A 19519-nucleotide genomic window follows, 5' to 3' on the forward strand; every position below is an offset into this window, starting at 1 on the left:
TGTCATTCTTAACAATTTGTTTTATTCTCTTATTTGGAGTTTGTCACACTAATATATTTGTTACAAAATTCAGGTTTGGTCCAACGCCTTTCGAATTCGCAACCAACCTGACCGCCGAGCTTTCTGGGTTGCCTGCTATTGCAGGAAAAGGAGGAGAGCAAGTGGTAATGCACTTTTGGAGTCGTGTATACAATTATTTATTATAGACTTAAGTAGGCCGTCTTTTTTCATCTGTTTTGATAGGTCGCAGTACACGAAATTGGACATGTGCTTGGCTTGGCTCACACATCTCGGAATGAAAGTGTTATGTACGCTATCTATCAACAACCAACAGAAGCTGATGTCCAGCTAGATCCAGAAGATAGGGAAGAAGTTCAAAGAATTTATGGTGAGTAAATTATAAGAGCAAAGTCATCAGTAGGCCTAATTGTTTTATAAATGAGTAGCATCTATTCATTATTTCAATTCGTAGTACTTCAATTATTTCTGAAAACTGAACTAAAACTATTGTTACCTCACTAAAATTAAGGTGGCCATAGGGGCGTATCTAACATTTTGGCCAATCCAAGCCATTTGCAAGTCCTGCTCCTCAATATAAATGGTTGCTGACAAATTTCTATAATTTGCAGAACTGGAGTATGAATCAAAATCCGGTCAGAGAAAATTTGCCGCCTCGAGCCATGGCCCATGCGTAAATACGGCCCTTGATGCCTACATGATTACTTCTCAAAATGAAGATAAGATCATAAAATGTAAGACTTTGAACCAAAAGTTATATCTTGTCGAGCAGCTAAATTTAATCTCAAATGAAAGGATATTTCCCACACAGAATTTTGGTAAACTAACTTGCGTAAAAGTTAAAATATCAATGAAAATGTATCATAACACATATATCGTGCAAAGATTCCAATTTCATTATATACAAAATCTTTACTTTTCAGTAATTAATATATATATATATATATATATAGAGAGAGAGAGAGAGAGAGAGAGAGGGAGAGAGAGAGAGAGATTCTATTATATTGATTATTATAGATGGTAATGAAAATAAGGAAGCAATTTCAGGACTTCATAAACATCTGCAAAAATCAAAACACACTATTCAAGACATAGCTATTTCACAACGCACTATTTCTCAAATTGAAAGAAACGTATTTGAGGCTTATAACGTCATACTCAAGTCACCGAGTCTTAACACGGAAGAAGGAAACCTTGACAAAGACTAGATAATATTATTTGTAATTTTATTAACAAAAAATAAATTACTTAATACATTTAAAAAGAATTTTTGTTTTATGTTAATATATTATAATAATCTAAACATAATTTGTTAGATGCCAAATTATCATAAAATTCACCAATCTGTATATAAGTATGTTTTGGCAACAGTGACTTTCCAAGGTGGCATCAAGTTGCGCATAAAAATTTTGATATTAAAATTCTTAATTAGAACATAGACATTAATAATTGACAAAAAATAGTGCACCGTTTAATCATATATATAAAACAACTGGAGCTTGAAATAAGTGTACATAAAACCATATAGAGAAAGTTTTCTATTACTGTGTTTAATACCAGTATCCATAGACTCTCATAATTAATTCATTGCCACTCAAGTACTATATTTTAGCATGTGATTAGACAGCTATGTAGCACGGTTTAAGCTATAAACCATTGTGAAGAAGAGTGAGATAAATTTGTTTGAAATATAAATTATATTTTAAGGAATTTTGGATCTTCATAGCAACACTTTCAGATTAGTACTGTGATAGTAAATAGAAACAACTTTGAAATTGGAAACCTAAAAAAGAATCTTTAATTGAAGGACGTTTTGTATTTTCTCCGTACATTGTATTAAAAAATGTAGGACATATCGGAGGAATATAGGAAATCTGCTTACTCTATTTAAATACATACACATCATACATAATCGTGCATTTATCAATGCATGCGGAGAAATATATGTATATTATTACACATCGTTTGTCATAGACACACTCTTTCCGTTATTATTAACTAAAAATAATTGGTGGCATACAATACTTTTCTTTTAATACACATTAGGCCTATATATTACAACATGAACAGTTTATTTTAGTATTTTTTACAACCATCATCAGGAAACACCTTCAAAGAAATGTGACAGAAAGGTGCAGCTCCTTTATTAGAAATTGTCTTGATTACTGGTCACAAATTTGTTTTCAAATAGAATTAAAAACAATTTTATGTAGTTACTAATGCTATTCTATTAAGAATAATGTGATAAAATATTAAGAACAAAAAAGAACTATAAACAATAAACTCATAACAATCGTTTCATTTCATTAAAATGTATTATTTCTATGGAATTACTTGGTTTATTTATGTGAGGGGTATGATATTCAGATAAGTATGACGAAGAAGTTCAAAGTTTAATCATTTTGTGCGTAACATCTACTGATATTAATTAAGAAGATAATTACAACAGTGATAAATATATTGTCGCTCCAATGTCGAAATATTTCAGTGAGTTGCTATCACTTTGGTCTAATTGTCTATAAAATATTTTAAGAAAATATAGCTTATTAATGTTTTTATAAGGCCTTAACTTTATAAAAGAAGTTGGTCACCGCATTTCTTTATCGTCAGGAGATGCTAGAGCAACCTCTTTTCTACTGCAACGCATCAGCATGGCAGTACAAAGAGGGAACGTTGCATCAGTTTTGGGAACGCTACCCTCTGGTAAAGAACTGGAGATCTTTTGTCTGTAATCTCGGCGAAGTTTGAGGATGCTGTTGCAAGGCTTATGTTATCAAAATTATATTTGAATTTTAAGTACCTTTCCAATATGTATGTTTGTTTCTTTGTTGAAGTCTATTGTTCTTTTTAGCACCGAGGCTACATGTGACGAAAACCTATAGTAAAATATAGAATCCGAACTACTAAAATACAAATATAATGTTGGAAATGTGCAAAGCTTATTTATTATTGTTATATTTGGTCTAACTTCTATAACGTTCGCTATTTGTTCTTTATACATGTATATTCCAATCTAAATATTATATTTTATAAATTTTAGATCCAATAGCTTATTAATGTTATTTAAATTTATTTTGAAAATAATGTTTCCAGAAATAGAGCAGAGATTCTTCGAACGATTGCACACTAAAATTCCTATTGACATAAAATTGACACCACAGTTGGATTCAAATTGGATACAAATTACTGTGATTTAATATTTAAAGAAATTGGGTTCAAAATTTTATACCTTCCTTTTAGTTGAACTTTTTCTAATTCAAGACAAATTGATGGTTGCTCCAGTGAAGAAATTGGTTTGAAATTAATTTAAAAATTCAAAATTCTAGTATATCGATTCAGTTTAAGCAATGGCTAGAAATGTGACAATGTGAAATCAAAAGTTAAATAAATACAAGTATATCTAAACAACAATTGAGCATATGATCTAATAATGATAGATATTGGTTAATTGTTTCTAGGCAAGCAAGCACTGCTCGCCATCATTATATACTGATTTCATAAAATCATGCCATAGTACAATACTCTGAGGGACGTGATTTTAGTACCAACATTCAGTTATCGACACATATTTCCGCTTATCATAATGCGTTTATTTCAGCAAGCAATTTCGTCACAGACTTCTGGCTTCAGTGCTAATATGAATAAGAAAGAAATACGGAAGCCTGCACCTATAGAAGCGATGAATAATCTAAATGACATTGACAGACTATGGCTATATCTTTTTTGGAATGCATAAATGAAAAAAGAAAAACGTACAGAAAGTGAGTCGTGTACAAGTGATCAAGCTTATCATTTCAAAATTTTCACTTAAGATCACAGTGATATTATCTGTTGAATATGCATCACGGCTACCCAAAATTCTTAAGATGGCGACAGAAACTAAATTTTTGCTTGATTTTCCCAGAAATCTCTCAGAAACTACAATAAATTTAAAACTACAATAAAAGATTGAACGAGAAGACTGACAAACAACACACTGAAATATTTCAATAACAAAAAAAAAAAAAAAAAGTTAATGTTGTAATACTTATTGATTATAAATACAACATGATTGTACGTTGCCATCATATACGTCCTTATAAAGGGTTTCCTGAACTTTGAAGCAACATTATAACCCTTACATAAATAAACCAGCGATAAATGTTTAGCGGAATCATAAGTAATTCTAAAACTTCTATTTATTTTCGTAAATGTAATGCATCTTTATAATAAGATAAACTTAATTGCTATAATTTGGAATGCCTAGGTGTTTGTGATGGTTCCTTCGATACTGTGTTTGATTGGGTGAGAAGACGCTCTGATGGGAAACTCATATACAACACGTTCTTTTTTCGAGGTGACCATTATTGGCTGTATGAAAACCGTTTTAACAGATCCAGGTAAGCAATGAATCTAGAGCTAATCTGCTAGTAAGTATAATAAAGTAACGTATGTAGAAATAGTGTGAAAAAATTCTCGATCCGCACTATGATAATTAAGTGCATTGTATAAAACAATTTCAATAAACCAGTTATCCAAAGTTCAAATAGACGTGCACTCTAATACAAGATACAAGTCTTATCAATTCCTCTGAAATGAAGTGAGTGAAAAAGTATTAATATTTTCATATATGTTTTTAGTTTGCCCATAACTAACTTTATAGCCCCATAAGACGTAATCCATATTACATAAGAGTTATAGTAATATAAGAACTATTCACTTGTGCTTATTTTTATTAAGTATGGTCACTTTTAAGATTTCGTGTTTTAACGAGACAAAAACAGGGGACATCTTGTATGGAACCCTGAGAAAAATTGAACGGAAAGGTGAGGTGGAGATGATGATATTTTTGCACGAAACCTTGAGAAGACTTCTTGCGGAAGCACTGATTTTTAAGTTCCACCACTCGGTAGAACTAATTTGTCTTTTAAATAATGCAAAATATTTTATTTCCTTTATAAGTGATAGCATTTATTAATAATTATTATTATTTTAATAGGTATGGGGATCCACTAGCAATTGCAGCTGAATGGAGAGGACTTCCAAACAACATTGATGCTTTTGCACATGTTTGGACCTACAACATGGATGCTGTATACTTCTTCAAAGGGAAGATACCTTAAATATTTGCTTCCTCTTTTCAAACAAGACGGAGAAAAAATAACCTCGTTGCTGATGTCCCCATCAAACCATAACAATTCATTTTAAACGAAGAAAAAATACGTTAGATTTAAATTGTGTGGTGCGATATCACAATATCACACTAATCTGATACTTGTTAGATAAATAACTACTTTCCCTTCTTTTTTTTTTTTTTTTTTTTTCTATTCGAATATAAAATAACTGTGGTTTGATAATTGTGAAATGTTAGTGAAACCTGTGTTAAGTTGTATCCTTGATTCGCAAAAAATTAACTTATACAAGTAGTTGACTATTCAGAAATAATAACGGATAGCTCTATCCCTATTGTCCCAAGATATACGGCCAAATTAAATAGATGACCAGGTTAAACAGGTAGCCAATTTTACAGGTTTAACTAAACCAAATATTCATACGTACTGTAGTGCAATTGTTAACAGTTTATGATTTAAATTATCGAAAACCAATTACATATAGAAGTTACAAATTAATGAAGACTAGTTGTATCTAATGCAAGGAATAGCCACGAAATGCGTTATTGGCATTTTAGGAATTGACATAATTAAATTAGTACGTTCTGTACAAATCTGATTAAATTAGCACAAAGGCAAAACAGGAGTGTACCCTAATTTTTTTTTGCTATTATTCTGACCATTGGTGAATTTTTATTCAAATCCCTACAATATTAGGATATCAGTGATTACAATATATGTTTATGTCTGTAACTCACTTTCTAAATGTAATTTTATTTTGCATTCTTTGGGAGTAGTATAGCTACCAACGAACCCTTAAATGAATCCTTTATTTAATTTCAAATGAAATACTTTTAGCTAGTTGAGGATTTTTTCTCTTCTTCCTTTATTTGAAAAAATTCGAAAATTTCGCCCTTTTCTCGCCTTAGGTTGAAATTTCCTATTCTTTACTAGGAATTTTTGTACCTAAAATCAACTGTTATAGCGAGCATTCAATTTTGTTTGCATTTAAGGAGTTAAGTTCTCCCTTTTATCGCGAGGAGAAATACGTTTGGTATTCTCTCCCACAATTTCATTTGTCGAGGTAGTCAATGTAAGTATATTTTGTGTATGTAGATGCAACAACTGTGTGTTCAGAATGATTTACAAAAAATTAGAAAAGGAAAAGGAGGTACAGTGAATCGATCTTGATTGGTGTATTCCCCATATGAAGGGCACGGCATTTTGTGTTTCTTGTCTGCTTTCCTCATGTGCAGTCTCTTATGAGAACTGTTCTCTATAAACTGAAAATGGCTTTAATAATTGAGGAAAAGAATAGAAAATTTTATTCCACATGAGAATTCCCCAAGGAATCGGAATTCTTTCACAACATGGAAAGAAATGGAAAGGAGGTGATAAAAATAAAAAGGAAGTTTAATAACTGTACAACTTTAAAATTAAATTATTGAAGAGAAACTGGCGACAAGTACTTAAGAAGGTGTTATACTGCTTAAAATACTTAGCCGAAAAGAATTTAATCCTAAGAAGCCACAGAGAAAGTACCACTGAAACTGAAATTTAGAAAAGTCACAAAAATGCTGAAAATTTAATGTAAGTTCTACACCTTGTTGTAGAGTTCGATTCAGTTATGAAGAGCCATCTTTCTTTCGTATATGTAACAAAATAAAATGATCAACTACGTGCTTTTAATCAGAAATACAAAATGACTCCATCCAGGTTTAGCTTCCACAGTTAGTCTACTTGTATATGACATTTAGAGAGCCAAATACCATGGAATAATGATTAACTCAACTTCTGATGCTGCTCACCAAGAACAGATGTCGGAGACCATTAGATATGTAGATATAAACTTTAAGAGAAACAGAAACTGTAGTTGTAAAGGAGTCTTTGTTTGGATTCATTCAAGCTATAAAACGATGAAGCAAGTATTGCAGACATAATATTGTAACAGCTGGAGAAGGATAAATTACCTTTCAAAGCTTGTCGATCAGCGGTCGATCAGCGATCAAAGCTTCAAGCAGTGTTATAACAATGCATTTGTAATGTCTGGCTATAATCCAGGAATGGAAAAAAAAAAAAAAAAAAAAAAAAAACTTGCTGCTTAACTCAAAAGCTACATTTGTTAACTTTGTTAACCACATACATAATTTACTTGGGGTTCATGCTGTTAGTTATGAGGTACGGCACGCTTCAGTGCTGTACAAGCTATCTATGTTTACCGTATTTTCGTGGACAACTCTTCGATGAGAGAGACTGAAAACTGTTCTTGCGTATTAGTAAAGTCAGTCAGAAACTCGTTGGACTGCCTTAGCAAAAACTGTTATACTGATACATGATGAACTAGAACACTTGGTAGACCTACTGGAAAATATTGCAAGTGATCAGGATGACAATTCAGAAACAAGAAGTGCTGTAATTCAGATGTTACATCGGATTTTAACATTGATTATAACAGTTTTTCGTTTTTCATCGGTTCTGTAATATTGAACTTGGTAAGATTAGCTGTGTTCAGAAAAGATATTAGGACTACTACATGAACTTTCATAATGCTGCTGAAGATACTCAGGCGTTTATATTTCCTCAGTGATGTCATCAAAGATGCGTTTTTATGGAAATAATGGACTGTCAAATGCTACTCAAGACAAGGACTGATGTTAAGCTTTCGACACCAGAGGACCTGTTTCGTTCATTGTGCAGTATCAGAATGATCTATTTCCATGTCTGAGAGTTGGTCCTCAGATTTTCCTGACTGCTGCAACATCTACTGCTAGTTGTGAAAAGTCTTTTAAGCAAAAGTTATTCTGTCCTGTCTGAGATCATCTGTAGGACAAGAAAGATTGTTAGCTTCAGCTTTACTGAGTGTGATGGGAGAAGTTAGCAACAAAGTCACTCTGACCACGCCTGGAACTAACGTTCAAGTTGTCGTACCGATTACTATGATTTCCGCCAACTCGGCTACTGGAGAATTGCTGCCTTCTACTAGAACATTCTTCGTCTAGTTACTTTATTTAGACTAACTCGGCAGGGGTGGCCCTTCTAATAGTGAACTACCACCGACATAGCTCTAAATTTCACTGTAACACGCAATCCTCCCCACCTGACACACAAGTGTCTTCGTAAAGGTGGTGTTTATTGAGGAGGTAATCGGAAAAGGTGTTCGATAAATTTTGTGAGACAATTGTCTCTTATGTTTTCTTAGAGTTTAATGTGTATTAAATTAAAATGGATATTAGGTTCCTGATGGAGAACCGAAAGAAAACGACGACTGGATAAATATCAGTTTAGAACTCACATTTAGTACATTTTTATCTTGGTATACTTTGAAATATGGACAACTTGTAATATTAAGCGATTTTTTTTAAAATATGTAGATCATATTAAACATATCTGTCTCCAAAATAACGAATACTTTGATACAGTTTGAACTTTAATACAGTCTGCTTAGACTTCTTGCCTACAGTTTTATGGTTTCAGCTGTTGATGTAACTAAAGAATAAGAAAAATGAATCGGTTCCTGAGAGGAAGTAATATACAGCATTGGTAATTGTGATCATAATTGAAAAGTAGATGTACCTGAGTACTAGTAGTTCAAATAAATAAAGGGGTTGAGTTGGAGTTTGTTCATTGTATGTATTTTAGGGAATACAATAACATAGTTTGGATGTATAAATCTTACCTAGTTAAGCATAATACTAACTACTCAATAGCTATAATCGGTAATTATGTTTTGGTCTTATGCAAAATCAGTGGCTAAACTAACGAGTAAAACAGTTTATTTATTTATTTATTTATTTATTTATTTAGTTTAACAAATAGAAATATGTTCTTTTCAAATATATGTTTTATTTTGAATATTTAATGATTAATTGGATGCAATTTAACGTAATAATAATACTTTCTTTTATAAATACAGGTCCTCATTATTGGTTATATGACAGCGTCGAAGATCATACAATTGAAGAGTTTCCAAGAAACATTTCTGATGATTTTAGACCAATTCCAAATTCTACATTCCAACCCATTCCAAGTTACCTGGATGCGGTGTTCTTTGATAAGAGAGACGCAAACTTGTATTTCTTCAAAGATGGATTGGTGAGTAACTACTCCATATCTGGGATCTAGTAAATAAACTTTATGTTCTACAAAAAATCTGTAAAGTAATTTTGATCATATTATCCATGTAAGAAATCAGGTAATTCTGAAAATACAGAGAGCTCCTTCGTGGCTAAGCGGTTAGCATACGTGCCTTTGGCGTGGGAGACCCGGGTTCGATTCCTGGCGGAAGCTCATGTGGTTCGGATTCCACGTTAATCAGTAGGTCCTGTCTCATAGCCTCGCTGCTGGAAAGGACGTTAAACTCAAAATCAACTCAACTCAACTGAAAATACACAGCATAAAAAAATACTACACTCCGTAGTAAAATAATCTTCAAATGAAGGAGCTATGTAAGAAGTAACAATTGGTAAACGTATTATAAAAAACGAAAATAGATCTTTTACATATAGTGGATGCTTTTGAATTGGAGGATGATTTTTTCAACAAACTGATACCAGATTACTTTCACTTTGATATATCATTTTATTCGTAAGTCTGGATCGATTTTTAGTTTGCTCTAGGAAAAGTCTCGCTCTTTCTACTACATATGTTAATTTGGTAGCTTAGCTGTTATTAAAATCAAGCAGTTAAGAAAAACGCAGAGTTCAATGCTTATTGATTAAACATACCATGATTTCTCTATATGTGTATATGTGTTGTCAATGATTCGATCTCCAGTAGGAGCAAAACGATACAGATCCTACGTTAAATTATCAAAAAGCAATCAGGAGTAAGATTACAATTAAGACTCAAACAGCTTAATAAGTTACATACTTATTTCACACTTTACAAATAATTACTTAGATACAGCTAGATCATCTTTCTAAATTGATTATGACAACTTTCAGCAAGAAATGTTAGTAAATTATAAATATGCTGATTCATGAGGTGTTTGTTAAATTAGATAGTCTGTGAGACTCGAGATAAATAAGATTAATTGTCGTAAGGGACATAAGATCAAAATATTCAGATGTATAAGAATTATTCTTGAAAGTATGGCCAAGATTATAAGATGTTTATAGATAATGAAAGAGTAATTTATTAATAGGAGATTTCATATAAGAATGGGTGTTTTGTAGTGATCCTATAAAGTTTTGATGAACTGATCCGTACTATTTAGGATAATACATGATAAATAACAATTAACTTCAAACGTATACAAACATTTCTCTAGTTCAACCAACAAATATGTCATTTACATCTGTAAGAAAAAAAGTTTATATTTTTGAAACTTGGTTGAAAATGCGACTCACCTAGAGTTCGAATCCGGGTCTCCGGATTACCAGTATGTTGCTAAGTCCTTCAAGAAACCAACAACAGAACCTCACCCTTGAGGGCAGTCTGGTAAGCCGAAGATCTGGATTTGATCCACAGTTCAGCTATAGACAATTAGGTATTAAACAGGTTGTTTAGTCCCTTTCTTTAACACAGTATAACATTATAAAATAATATAAACAATGTCATTACATAATGTAAGTCTTTTTTTTTTTTTAAAAAAAAAAAAAAAGATATATTACTTTCTTCCTTAGTATGGGGTTCTCCCGGTAATGTACCATACTAATTAAATTAACCCTATTTAGAATCGGCATCTTATTTTCTTCACATTATGTCATTATGAAAAGTATCTTCTAAATGGAATATATTAACTAAATACTTAATACTTTGTTTCGGGTATTACAGGTATATGGATACAATGTAAGTGAAGGAACAGAAGGATGTTGCCTACCAGGATTTCCTAAACGAATACGCGATGAATTTCCTCGAATAAATAAGTATAATCACCACTTACCAGATAATTTGGATGCAGTATACTTCTCCTATACGCATCGCACAGTGTTCTTTTTCAAGGTATTTTTCTCGATAGACTACGTAGTAATTAATTGCAGAAAATACAGACATAACTAGTATAAAAAACGCCTTTGTAGTGAAAAAATTGAAATTATCCAGTAGTACGTCATAACTACAATAATTTGAGTAGCATCAAAATATGAGTTTGAAATTGAAAATCTTTAATTATATTTAAAATGCTTCAACATTTTGTACAACAATATCCGTTTTAGCACTAACATTGAGCACAATATTCTTTCAATTAGTCATGGTTTCTGTCCTGCAAGGAAGAAGCATAGTTTTCAACAGTGAGAGTACATTTGGTTAAGACTCGTACAACATTATATTCTTCCGAAAAGACGTTGTACGTTCTAACACTAATGTTAATATTAATATTTCACTGTGAAATTTAGTCGTAGGTTTGTATTCACCGAATAGTTAGAAGAAATTATCAAACAGTAAATATAAACGAAATTATAACTGTACAATACACGCAAAAGCTAAGAAGAGTTTACGCATTCATGTTTAACAAGTTACAACGTTTACAATAACTAATAGAGCGAATGGAATACCTTTCAATACTTTTTGTATTTCTAAGGAAATAATAATATCCAATATTTCGGAAGCTCTATCGGGCATCAATTTTCAAGGTCCGTTAAAGCTTAAAACATATTCAGCATTAAGATCCTCACATATTTAATACTTCGATTTCAGTGGAACTCTTTAATTTTAAAAGCCCAACGTATTACAGGTAATAGCATTTTTGTATTCCTAAGGAAATAATGATGTCCAATATTTCGGACTCTCTATCTTGAATTCATTTTCAAGGACCATTAAAGCTTAAAACATATTCAGCAATAAAATCTGCACATGCTTAATGCTTCGAATTCAGTGGAAATGTTCGATTTTGAAAACATAAGGTATTTTAACCTGGTAACGATATTAATAACAAACAGTATTTTTGAGCTTTGTCTTTGTTGGCGCATGGATACAGGATATGGAAACTTTATACTTCATTTGGATTTTGCAACATATATACGTGGGAGATGGAATATTACACCAAGAACTGGACAAAAATGCTCGATTTACGTGCAAATATAGAATTATAATAGGTAAAATCTGTAAGTGCATTTACACTAATTGTAATTCCAAAAGAGAAAGACACAGACATAGCGTATCCCCTCCCCCCCCTCAAAAAAAAAAAAAAAAAAATACTATGAGCTATTGAAATCGTTACTTGGTTAAAATATGTTACGTCTTTAAAATCGAAGATTTCCACTGAAGTCGAAGCATTAAGCATGTGAAGATCTTACTGCTGAATATGTTTAAGTCCTTGAAAATAGATACCCGACAGAGCTTCCAAAATATTGGATATTATTACTTGCTTAGGAATACAAAAATGTTAGTACTAATTTTATTTACAACGTTTACATTTGAATAGTTTAACAAGCAATCATAGCGCTAGGTTAGATAAGTACAAAAACTTTATCTTAAATTGACATTACGGAACATTCTTTCCATTACTTTGGGAAAAACAACCTGCAAATCTTCAATGACATTATAGAAATGGAGCTGTCACAGAATATTTATAGCCTTATCATACTCATTTTATGAATTAAGCAACTATACAAAAAGAACAAATGTTAGTAAAGGAATATTGGATATATTAGAATCTCATGACAAGCATTAAACGACTTCTGAAACTTTTCAGTAGCAAGGCCATTTTGTAAGCAAGGCATTCGAAGTATTAATGAATTATTTCTTGTTGAAAATCTACATTATTCGTAAATGCCCAGTTGGTTCTGAGCCTGACGATGAAACTTAAAATCAAAACTACTTCATTTATATCTAGAAGAATGGATTTGCAATTTCAGATATTCTTAAATAAACTTTAAGTAATAAATAAGGGATATATTTGAAACGTTTGGCTGCTGCCTAATGAAAAAATTGATATCACTAATATCTTCAATCAGCACGTGACCTCAAATGTAACTGGTGAATAGCTCTAACTTAGAAATCTACTCAGATATTCCCAAGAAATTATTAAACCATGAAATTTTGACTGCTTGCTATCCAGTGAAGATACAAGGTATTTACTTTTGAGGAGTTTCAGATATAGAATAATTCTAAACTAAATGAAGTTTATGTTTTAAGATTTATACGTGTAAATATTGATTGCATTTTTAATTATTATGATTAATAATAATGTTGAATTGGCTTAATAAACATTTCTGTCTTCTGTCAACGTAATACAATTGATAAAACTTTTGTTGTATCATGCTTAGTTGAGGACAAATTTATTTTATGAATACTTAATTTAGACAGCACCATTACAGATATTTCACGTTTTATACTGACTAGTGGAAAATGAAACAATAAACTCAACTCTGTTTGCAGAGATAGACTGCCACTGTGTAATCTGTTTTATTTTGTTCCAGGGTACTAACTACTGGGAACTGGTGACTTTTGATCCTTTGGATAGACGCCGCCACAATGCTGTTGCTGGTCCTTACCCAATACGAGAACGCTGGAAAGATTTATGCGATGCAGAATTCGCGTTTCCTGATCAGTGAAGTAGCTAGCTCACAAGATTGACGAGGTGCAGCTCAGAGACATTCACGCGAGGAACGAAGCTTCTTATTTCACACAAACTGCTTCACGATGATAAGAAGCATTTCCCTTTAATGCAGGTAAGTTGAAAACAAAAAGAAATCACGTTTTCAACTAGAGAAATTATATAATTTAAAGTTGGTATTTATTTTAATGATACAATTTTCATTTGTTTATCCTACTATTGATTCCGAGATATTTTCTTAACTTTCACAAAACACTCGATTTTTTTTTTTTTTTTACTCAAAACTTTCGGGCACGGTGCAGATGTGCTAGGGTTATGCTAGTGTGACCAGTCATGTACCAAAAATATTTCATATTTCTTCCAGTTTCACTATTTCGTAATTCTAAATAAAAACTTAATATTTTAGATACAAATTTATATTTAGTCAGGGGTGCCCACAAGGGGGGCTATGACGCAAGCTGCGTCATTGAAATATTTGGGGGGGTTAAAAATTTATATAATTATGTTTGAGGGGGTGTAAAAATTAATCGAAAAGATTTTTTTTCATGGAAGAACACCTATGGATAGACAATTAAGGGGGGTGCGTCATGGACATAAGGGGGGGCACCACTGATTTAGTCATTAGCAAAAGGAACAAAAAAGTCTTCTGTGTTTGTGTCGAAACTGAACAAACTCTACTTCTGACTATTCTCTCAATGAGAGAAAAAAGTAGAAATAAATAATTAAAATCTTACAAAACAGATCCAATTTATTCTCTATTTATGGCCTACCGAAACTACACAAATCTGGTGTGCTTCAAAATTGATTATGACAGAAAGGAACACGACTCTCTAGCTTAACAGTTACAAAAACATGTTAGCAATAACTCGTCGAAATATTTCGCGAGATACTCAAAATTGCTACTAATTTCAACAAACATAAAAATGATCTTCTATTTTACATGTATGTATATACCCCTTCTCATATATCTAACAATTAAGTACATACAAAAATATCTTAAGCAAAATAAGTTTTCGGACTTTGAAATTTATGAGCTTACTAAAAAATGTGTCTTGGCACTGATTACTTCAGGTTCGAGGATAAAATTTCTATACAACGCGAAAGATTAGCAATCGGAACTTCTTATTTCTCTTCTTGCTTTTTCTTTTTTTCTTTCTTTTTTTTTATTAACCCTGGTAATGGATGTAAACGAAGTTGTTCTTAAGTATAGAAAATTTATAAAAACAAAAAAGTTACCCGCCTTTTTTTTCTCTGCTATTTCGACTTGATTACCCAATCATAAAACTTAAATGTCTGCTCTGAGTTGCATATTCTCAAGACAAAACATAAAATGAAATCTGTCAGTTTAATGTTCCACGATTATGTCCTTTAGGCTATGAGAGACGAATGATTAAGGCAAGTGAATGATGGTTGAAAAATCGATGGAATGAGAATATGGGAAGAAACTGAGTACACCGACAAAACCCATGGACACGATGTTGTCCACCACAAATATTTGTCCGAGGATCGAACTAGGAGCCCCATGTACCAGATGTAAGCGCTTTACCACTGAGCCACCGTGCCCCCTCTCCACTCTCAAGAAAAAAGGCAAATAACAGGGGTTCGTGGCGTTAGGGTAAAAACAAGTTAAATAGATATAAAAGATTAATTTTCGTTGTAGTTTATTTGTGTGAACAGAGAACAGATAATATCTATGCATCTTCGAAGTTAGATCGAATTAATAGCAATATGTAGTATGGTTTCCTCTCAACAAGTATTATTACTTACATGACTATAAAATGAACATGTGACGTAAGGATCAAAATGGCCGGAGCGCGGTTGTCGTTTGAAGAGTGTACAAGTATTTATATGTTCATATTACAGTCATGTAAGCAATATCCGCTAAAACGTCCACCATTGAGGTTTTCTTAACTTTGTATGCTCCAAAGTGGCAAAATTTGTATTTCTGTCAGCACTGCCTCTACTTCGAAATCATGTGGATCTCATTGTTTGGGCAATGAGGATACGAGAACTATAACTGGTTTGTTATTTACCTTGGTATACGTCTGTTATTTAGTAATTGCCGTCATTTTCAATGGGAACTCCTATCTTGTTCATGGAGTTTTCTTAGAAAATCTACGGCAAAGTCTTCACGTTACAGGACATCAATCATTGTGGTATAGAAATATCGAAAGAAAAAAGTATTTTTGTAATAATAAAAATATATAGATACCTCGATATCAGTAACAAAAATTGAACTCTTAAATATTTGAACTCTCACTTCGAAATTTTTCTTGGTATTACAAAAAACTTTCCTGAATTGCGCATATGAAGGGTAAGGGGAAAAAAACAAGGAATGTTCATGTATGTGCTTTATCGGGTGCTTTGTCCTATCTGTTGGTGACTTTTGGCACTATTTGACTGTATATGCCATGCACGCGTAGATGTAGAAATGTCAATGTAAAAAGGGGCAAAAGATTTAACTAACTCTATTCTTTTTACGCGGTTTTCAATATTAAAACGCTGTTTTCTCAAAAATGTAGTTTTGTGACACTCCTTTTTCCCCCTTACCCTTCATATGTATTGTACGGTTGTCAACTTGATCTACTTGTAAATAACGTGATTCTCTCAATAAACTTTCTTCTGCTTTTGGTTGTCATATTCTTTTACTTCACACGATGGAATTTGTTGGTATACTTTAATTAGTTATTTTACAGAAAGAACTAACTGAACTTTTTATACAACTCCTCCATACTATGATTCTAAATTAAGTCGTTTGCTGGTAAACAATAAATAAATGAACGAATTAACTATTCTTCTTTTACTTGTAGGTTAAACTTTACAAGTTGCAGCAGGTTTATTTTTAGTAAGTTGTAAATTTTTAGTAAATTTTAGATACGTACTGAAATAAAGTGTTAAAACAGACCTGTGTTGTACCATTCTACCTCTAGACTTCATATTTGACAGTTGATTATTGTGTTCCATCTCTTGCTGGAGTTACCTTCGTCAAGATTAAGATAGGATTTTTTGACTTTATAAAAAACAATTCATAACCGTTCCTCTCAATGAACGAATTCATTCCGTGTTGTACTTTAATATCGCTGATTTTGTGTTTCGATGCATGGAGATGTCGTGACAGGCCTGAAGTATTTAGATATCCTCTTTAACGTCTCTTGAATGCTGCTTGACCTTAATGGCTAAATTCCTTTTTGTCATACCTATATAGAATTCTTTGCAAATACAATTTACTTAGTAAACTCCTTGTGATCATACACGATTCGTATAGTAATTTTTATAATCCGCTAAATTTTTCTATATTGTCTGGTGACTCTGTTGAGACATTAAACCTTACTTCCTAGCTATTCTTTGTAATCTGTGGATTAGATTTATCCAGAATGATAAAGAAATCAATTTTTGGGTTCTGAAATAATTACCTTTAATGTGGACGTTTAAAACGTGATTTCTTCATTTAATTAATGCATCGAAATTAAAAACAATTTTCTTCCCTTAATTGATGATAATTTCATATTCCCTGTCCAATTCCTGTTTTTCCGAAATTGTTTCGAACACCCTTAAGAAGAAGTTTTTCCGAACATGGCTTTCGTTAAATAAGACTGTATCTGACTTTGGTCAAATAAGAATGTGCCGATTTTTTCATGCATGCAATATCTGCATGCGTTCGATTTTCTGAATGAACGTTAAAAACTTATTACCTTCTTCGCAAATTTTGAGGTCAAGGAAATCAATACCAGACTATTTTTTGATTCGTGTTCTGAAGTAAATTTTAAGTTTTGATGAAGACATTAAGAAGATCTGACAAATTATACAATATTAGAATAACATCCATCAAACGGATGTATCTGACATATTTGAACTTTTTTTTTTTCTCTTGCTTTCTTTTGAGACTTTCAGCCACAAACTGGTCCATAACGATGTTGGTCAACAGTGGAGATAAAGGTCACAGCAAGTGCATCTCTTTGTTTGTAAATTTTATCTTCAAACTTCAAATAATTATGGTTACTTAATATGCTGCATTTCTAATTCACTAAATTTATTGCTTAACCATTTCTGGGTGCATTCAATCGCGAAGTTGAAAAGGATTGAATTGTACATGTCGACTATATCTATAGACGATAATTTGAATTGACTAAACAACGTATGTCCGGCATTATGTCTTAATGAGCTTTTATTAAGTACCTATATTTACACGTGTTGTTAATAACGTATTTAGTGAAATAGACATATACCAAGATTTGTCCAAGTGGATATTTAAACATGCGTCAGTTTATTTCCGTAATTTGTTACTTGACCACTATTACAAGACTGACGATTGTTGTAAGAAAGAAACAAACATTAACTGGTGATGCCCTATCTGTAATTTATTTTTCTAGTTTCTAAAATATCTCGACAGTAAAATTAGCTATCAAACTTTCTGGAAAACACCAGTGCTAATTCCATTAGTTCTGAAGTTCTTCACGACATACAAACAATGGTCGTTTAAGAATATGAACCAGTTATAATCTTATATTTTCCATTCTCCGGAAGATGGAATCCGCACGATTCAACATACTGGCATGGATAAAGTATAATTTTTGCCACTTAGAAATATGCTAAGTATCCAGCATTTTAAAATTGCTTTCGTGCATTTTACCTCTAATTAGCTTGAAATGCTAAACCCTAAACTAGAGTCGATTTAGTGCACGTTTAATGATATTTTGACATTGATCAAGTATTAAAATCAATAATAATAATAATAATAATAATAAATTATATAGCACTTAAATTTTTGAAAATTTATTTATTCATTCTAATAATATGAAATGATTTTTGTTTTTCAGGTCGCCAATAACAACGCTGGGTGCTGAAAGCAATTTGACATTATTTTTTATACTCAAAGATTACTGGAAAGCTAAAAATGCTTGGTGCATTAGTCGCTTTCTCCTACCAACTATCATTTTACAATAAGAAACCGCTCTGGACAGTTGTTCGTTGCTTTCTTTTTTTTCTAATTAATCTTTAGTTATCATCACTTAACGTGAATAATAATTTCATCATTAACTTACGACATGCATATCAGTATTTAATTTTAAAAAAAATAGAAAAGTATTTTTCAATGTACGAGTAATTCTGCTGATGGCGTGTGAAGCATCACAATGAATGGGTGCGGAGAAACATAGTGAATGCTTAATCTGCACTATAAATATTTGTACTTTTTAAACTTCGAAATCAAAATAATGTTCTTTGCTTTTTTAAAACCTCGGCTATGTCAAGTCTTATGTAAAATTTGCAGCAAAGTACTAATTTTATTTCAGGTTAACTCGACTATTTAGTTCTATGAAATGTGTAAATAAGAGATTTCCAAATAGCCTAGTTAACATACCTTATATTTCTGAATCCAAAACGATTTTCCTTTTCTTCACAATTTCTTGCCCCAAAATATGGGGTAATCTTACTTTCGCGACATATAATGTAGAGTTTTCTTTACTGAACAGAATCACTAGCTTCTATTAACCAAACCTACCGCTTTAGCCTTGAATCTCTAGTTTCCGTGGACACTTCCACTGAAAAAGACTTAAAAAAAGTCTGTAGTGCAGTTTTACAGTAAATTTGAAAACATACTCACTATATGCTGTATTTATTTACTTTGTAATCCTTTGTTCAAATAATGGGACGTTATCTTCGATTCAGAAATGTACGGTATTTGTATTAATGCCTCTCATGTCGGACAAATGTTTTATGTATTTCCTTTTGTAACAAACTAGTCATTAAATTCTTTTAACTTTCCTATTCGTTCTGAAGGGTATATTTATTTCCAGCGTACCTTAAAGAACATACGTACAATGATTTTGATAAAAACGAACCATTAACAAAAATGTTAAAAGTTTCATATTTGAAGTTAAGGACACTGCAACATCGATAGAAATCCAGTATAAAA

At 31.9% G+C, this 19519-nt stretch overlaps 1 protein-coding gene across 1 annotated transcript in view; it reads left to right on the plus strand.

Annotated features, from left to right (window-relative positions):
* The window catches only part of LOC145666846 (matrix metalloproteinase-21-like), a 227550-nt gene extending 208179 nt beyond the window's left edge, over positions 1–19371 (plus strand). Inside the window, exons 9-15 of the mRNA XM_081734421.1 lie at positions 244–388; positions 4265–4397; positions 4997–5104; positions 9020–9200; positions 10884–11051; positions 13469–13720; positions 18423–19371. Of these exons, the coding sequence (XP_081590547.1) occupies positions 244–388; positions 4265–4397; positions 4997–5104; positions 9020–9200; positions 10884–11051; positions 13469–13603 (870 nt within the window). The 3' untranslated portion in view covers positions 13604–13720; positions 18423–19371. The remainder of the gene's footprint in view (positions 1–243; positions 389–4264; positions 4398–4996; positions 5105–9019; positions 9201–10883; positions 11052–13468; positions 13721–18422) is intronic.
* Positions 19372–19519: the final 148 nt, after the last annotated feature.

Source organism: Thermobia domestica, chromosome 12, assembly GCF_964235325.1.
Source record: "Thermobia domestica chromosome 12, izTheDome1.hap1.1, whole genome shotgun sequence".
Classification (NCBI taxonomy): domain Eukaryota; kingdom Metazoa; phylum Arthropoda; class Insecta; order Zygentoma; family Lepismatidae; genus Thermobia; species Thermobia domestica.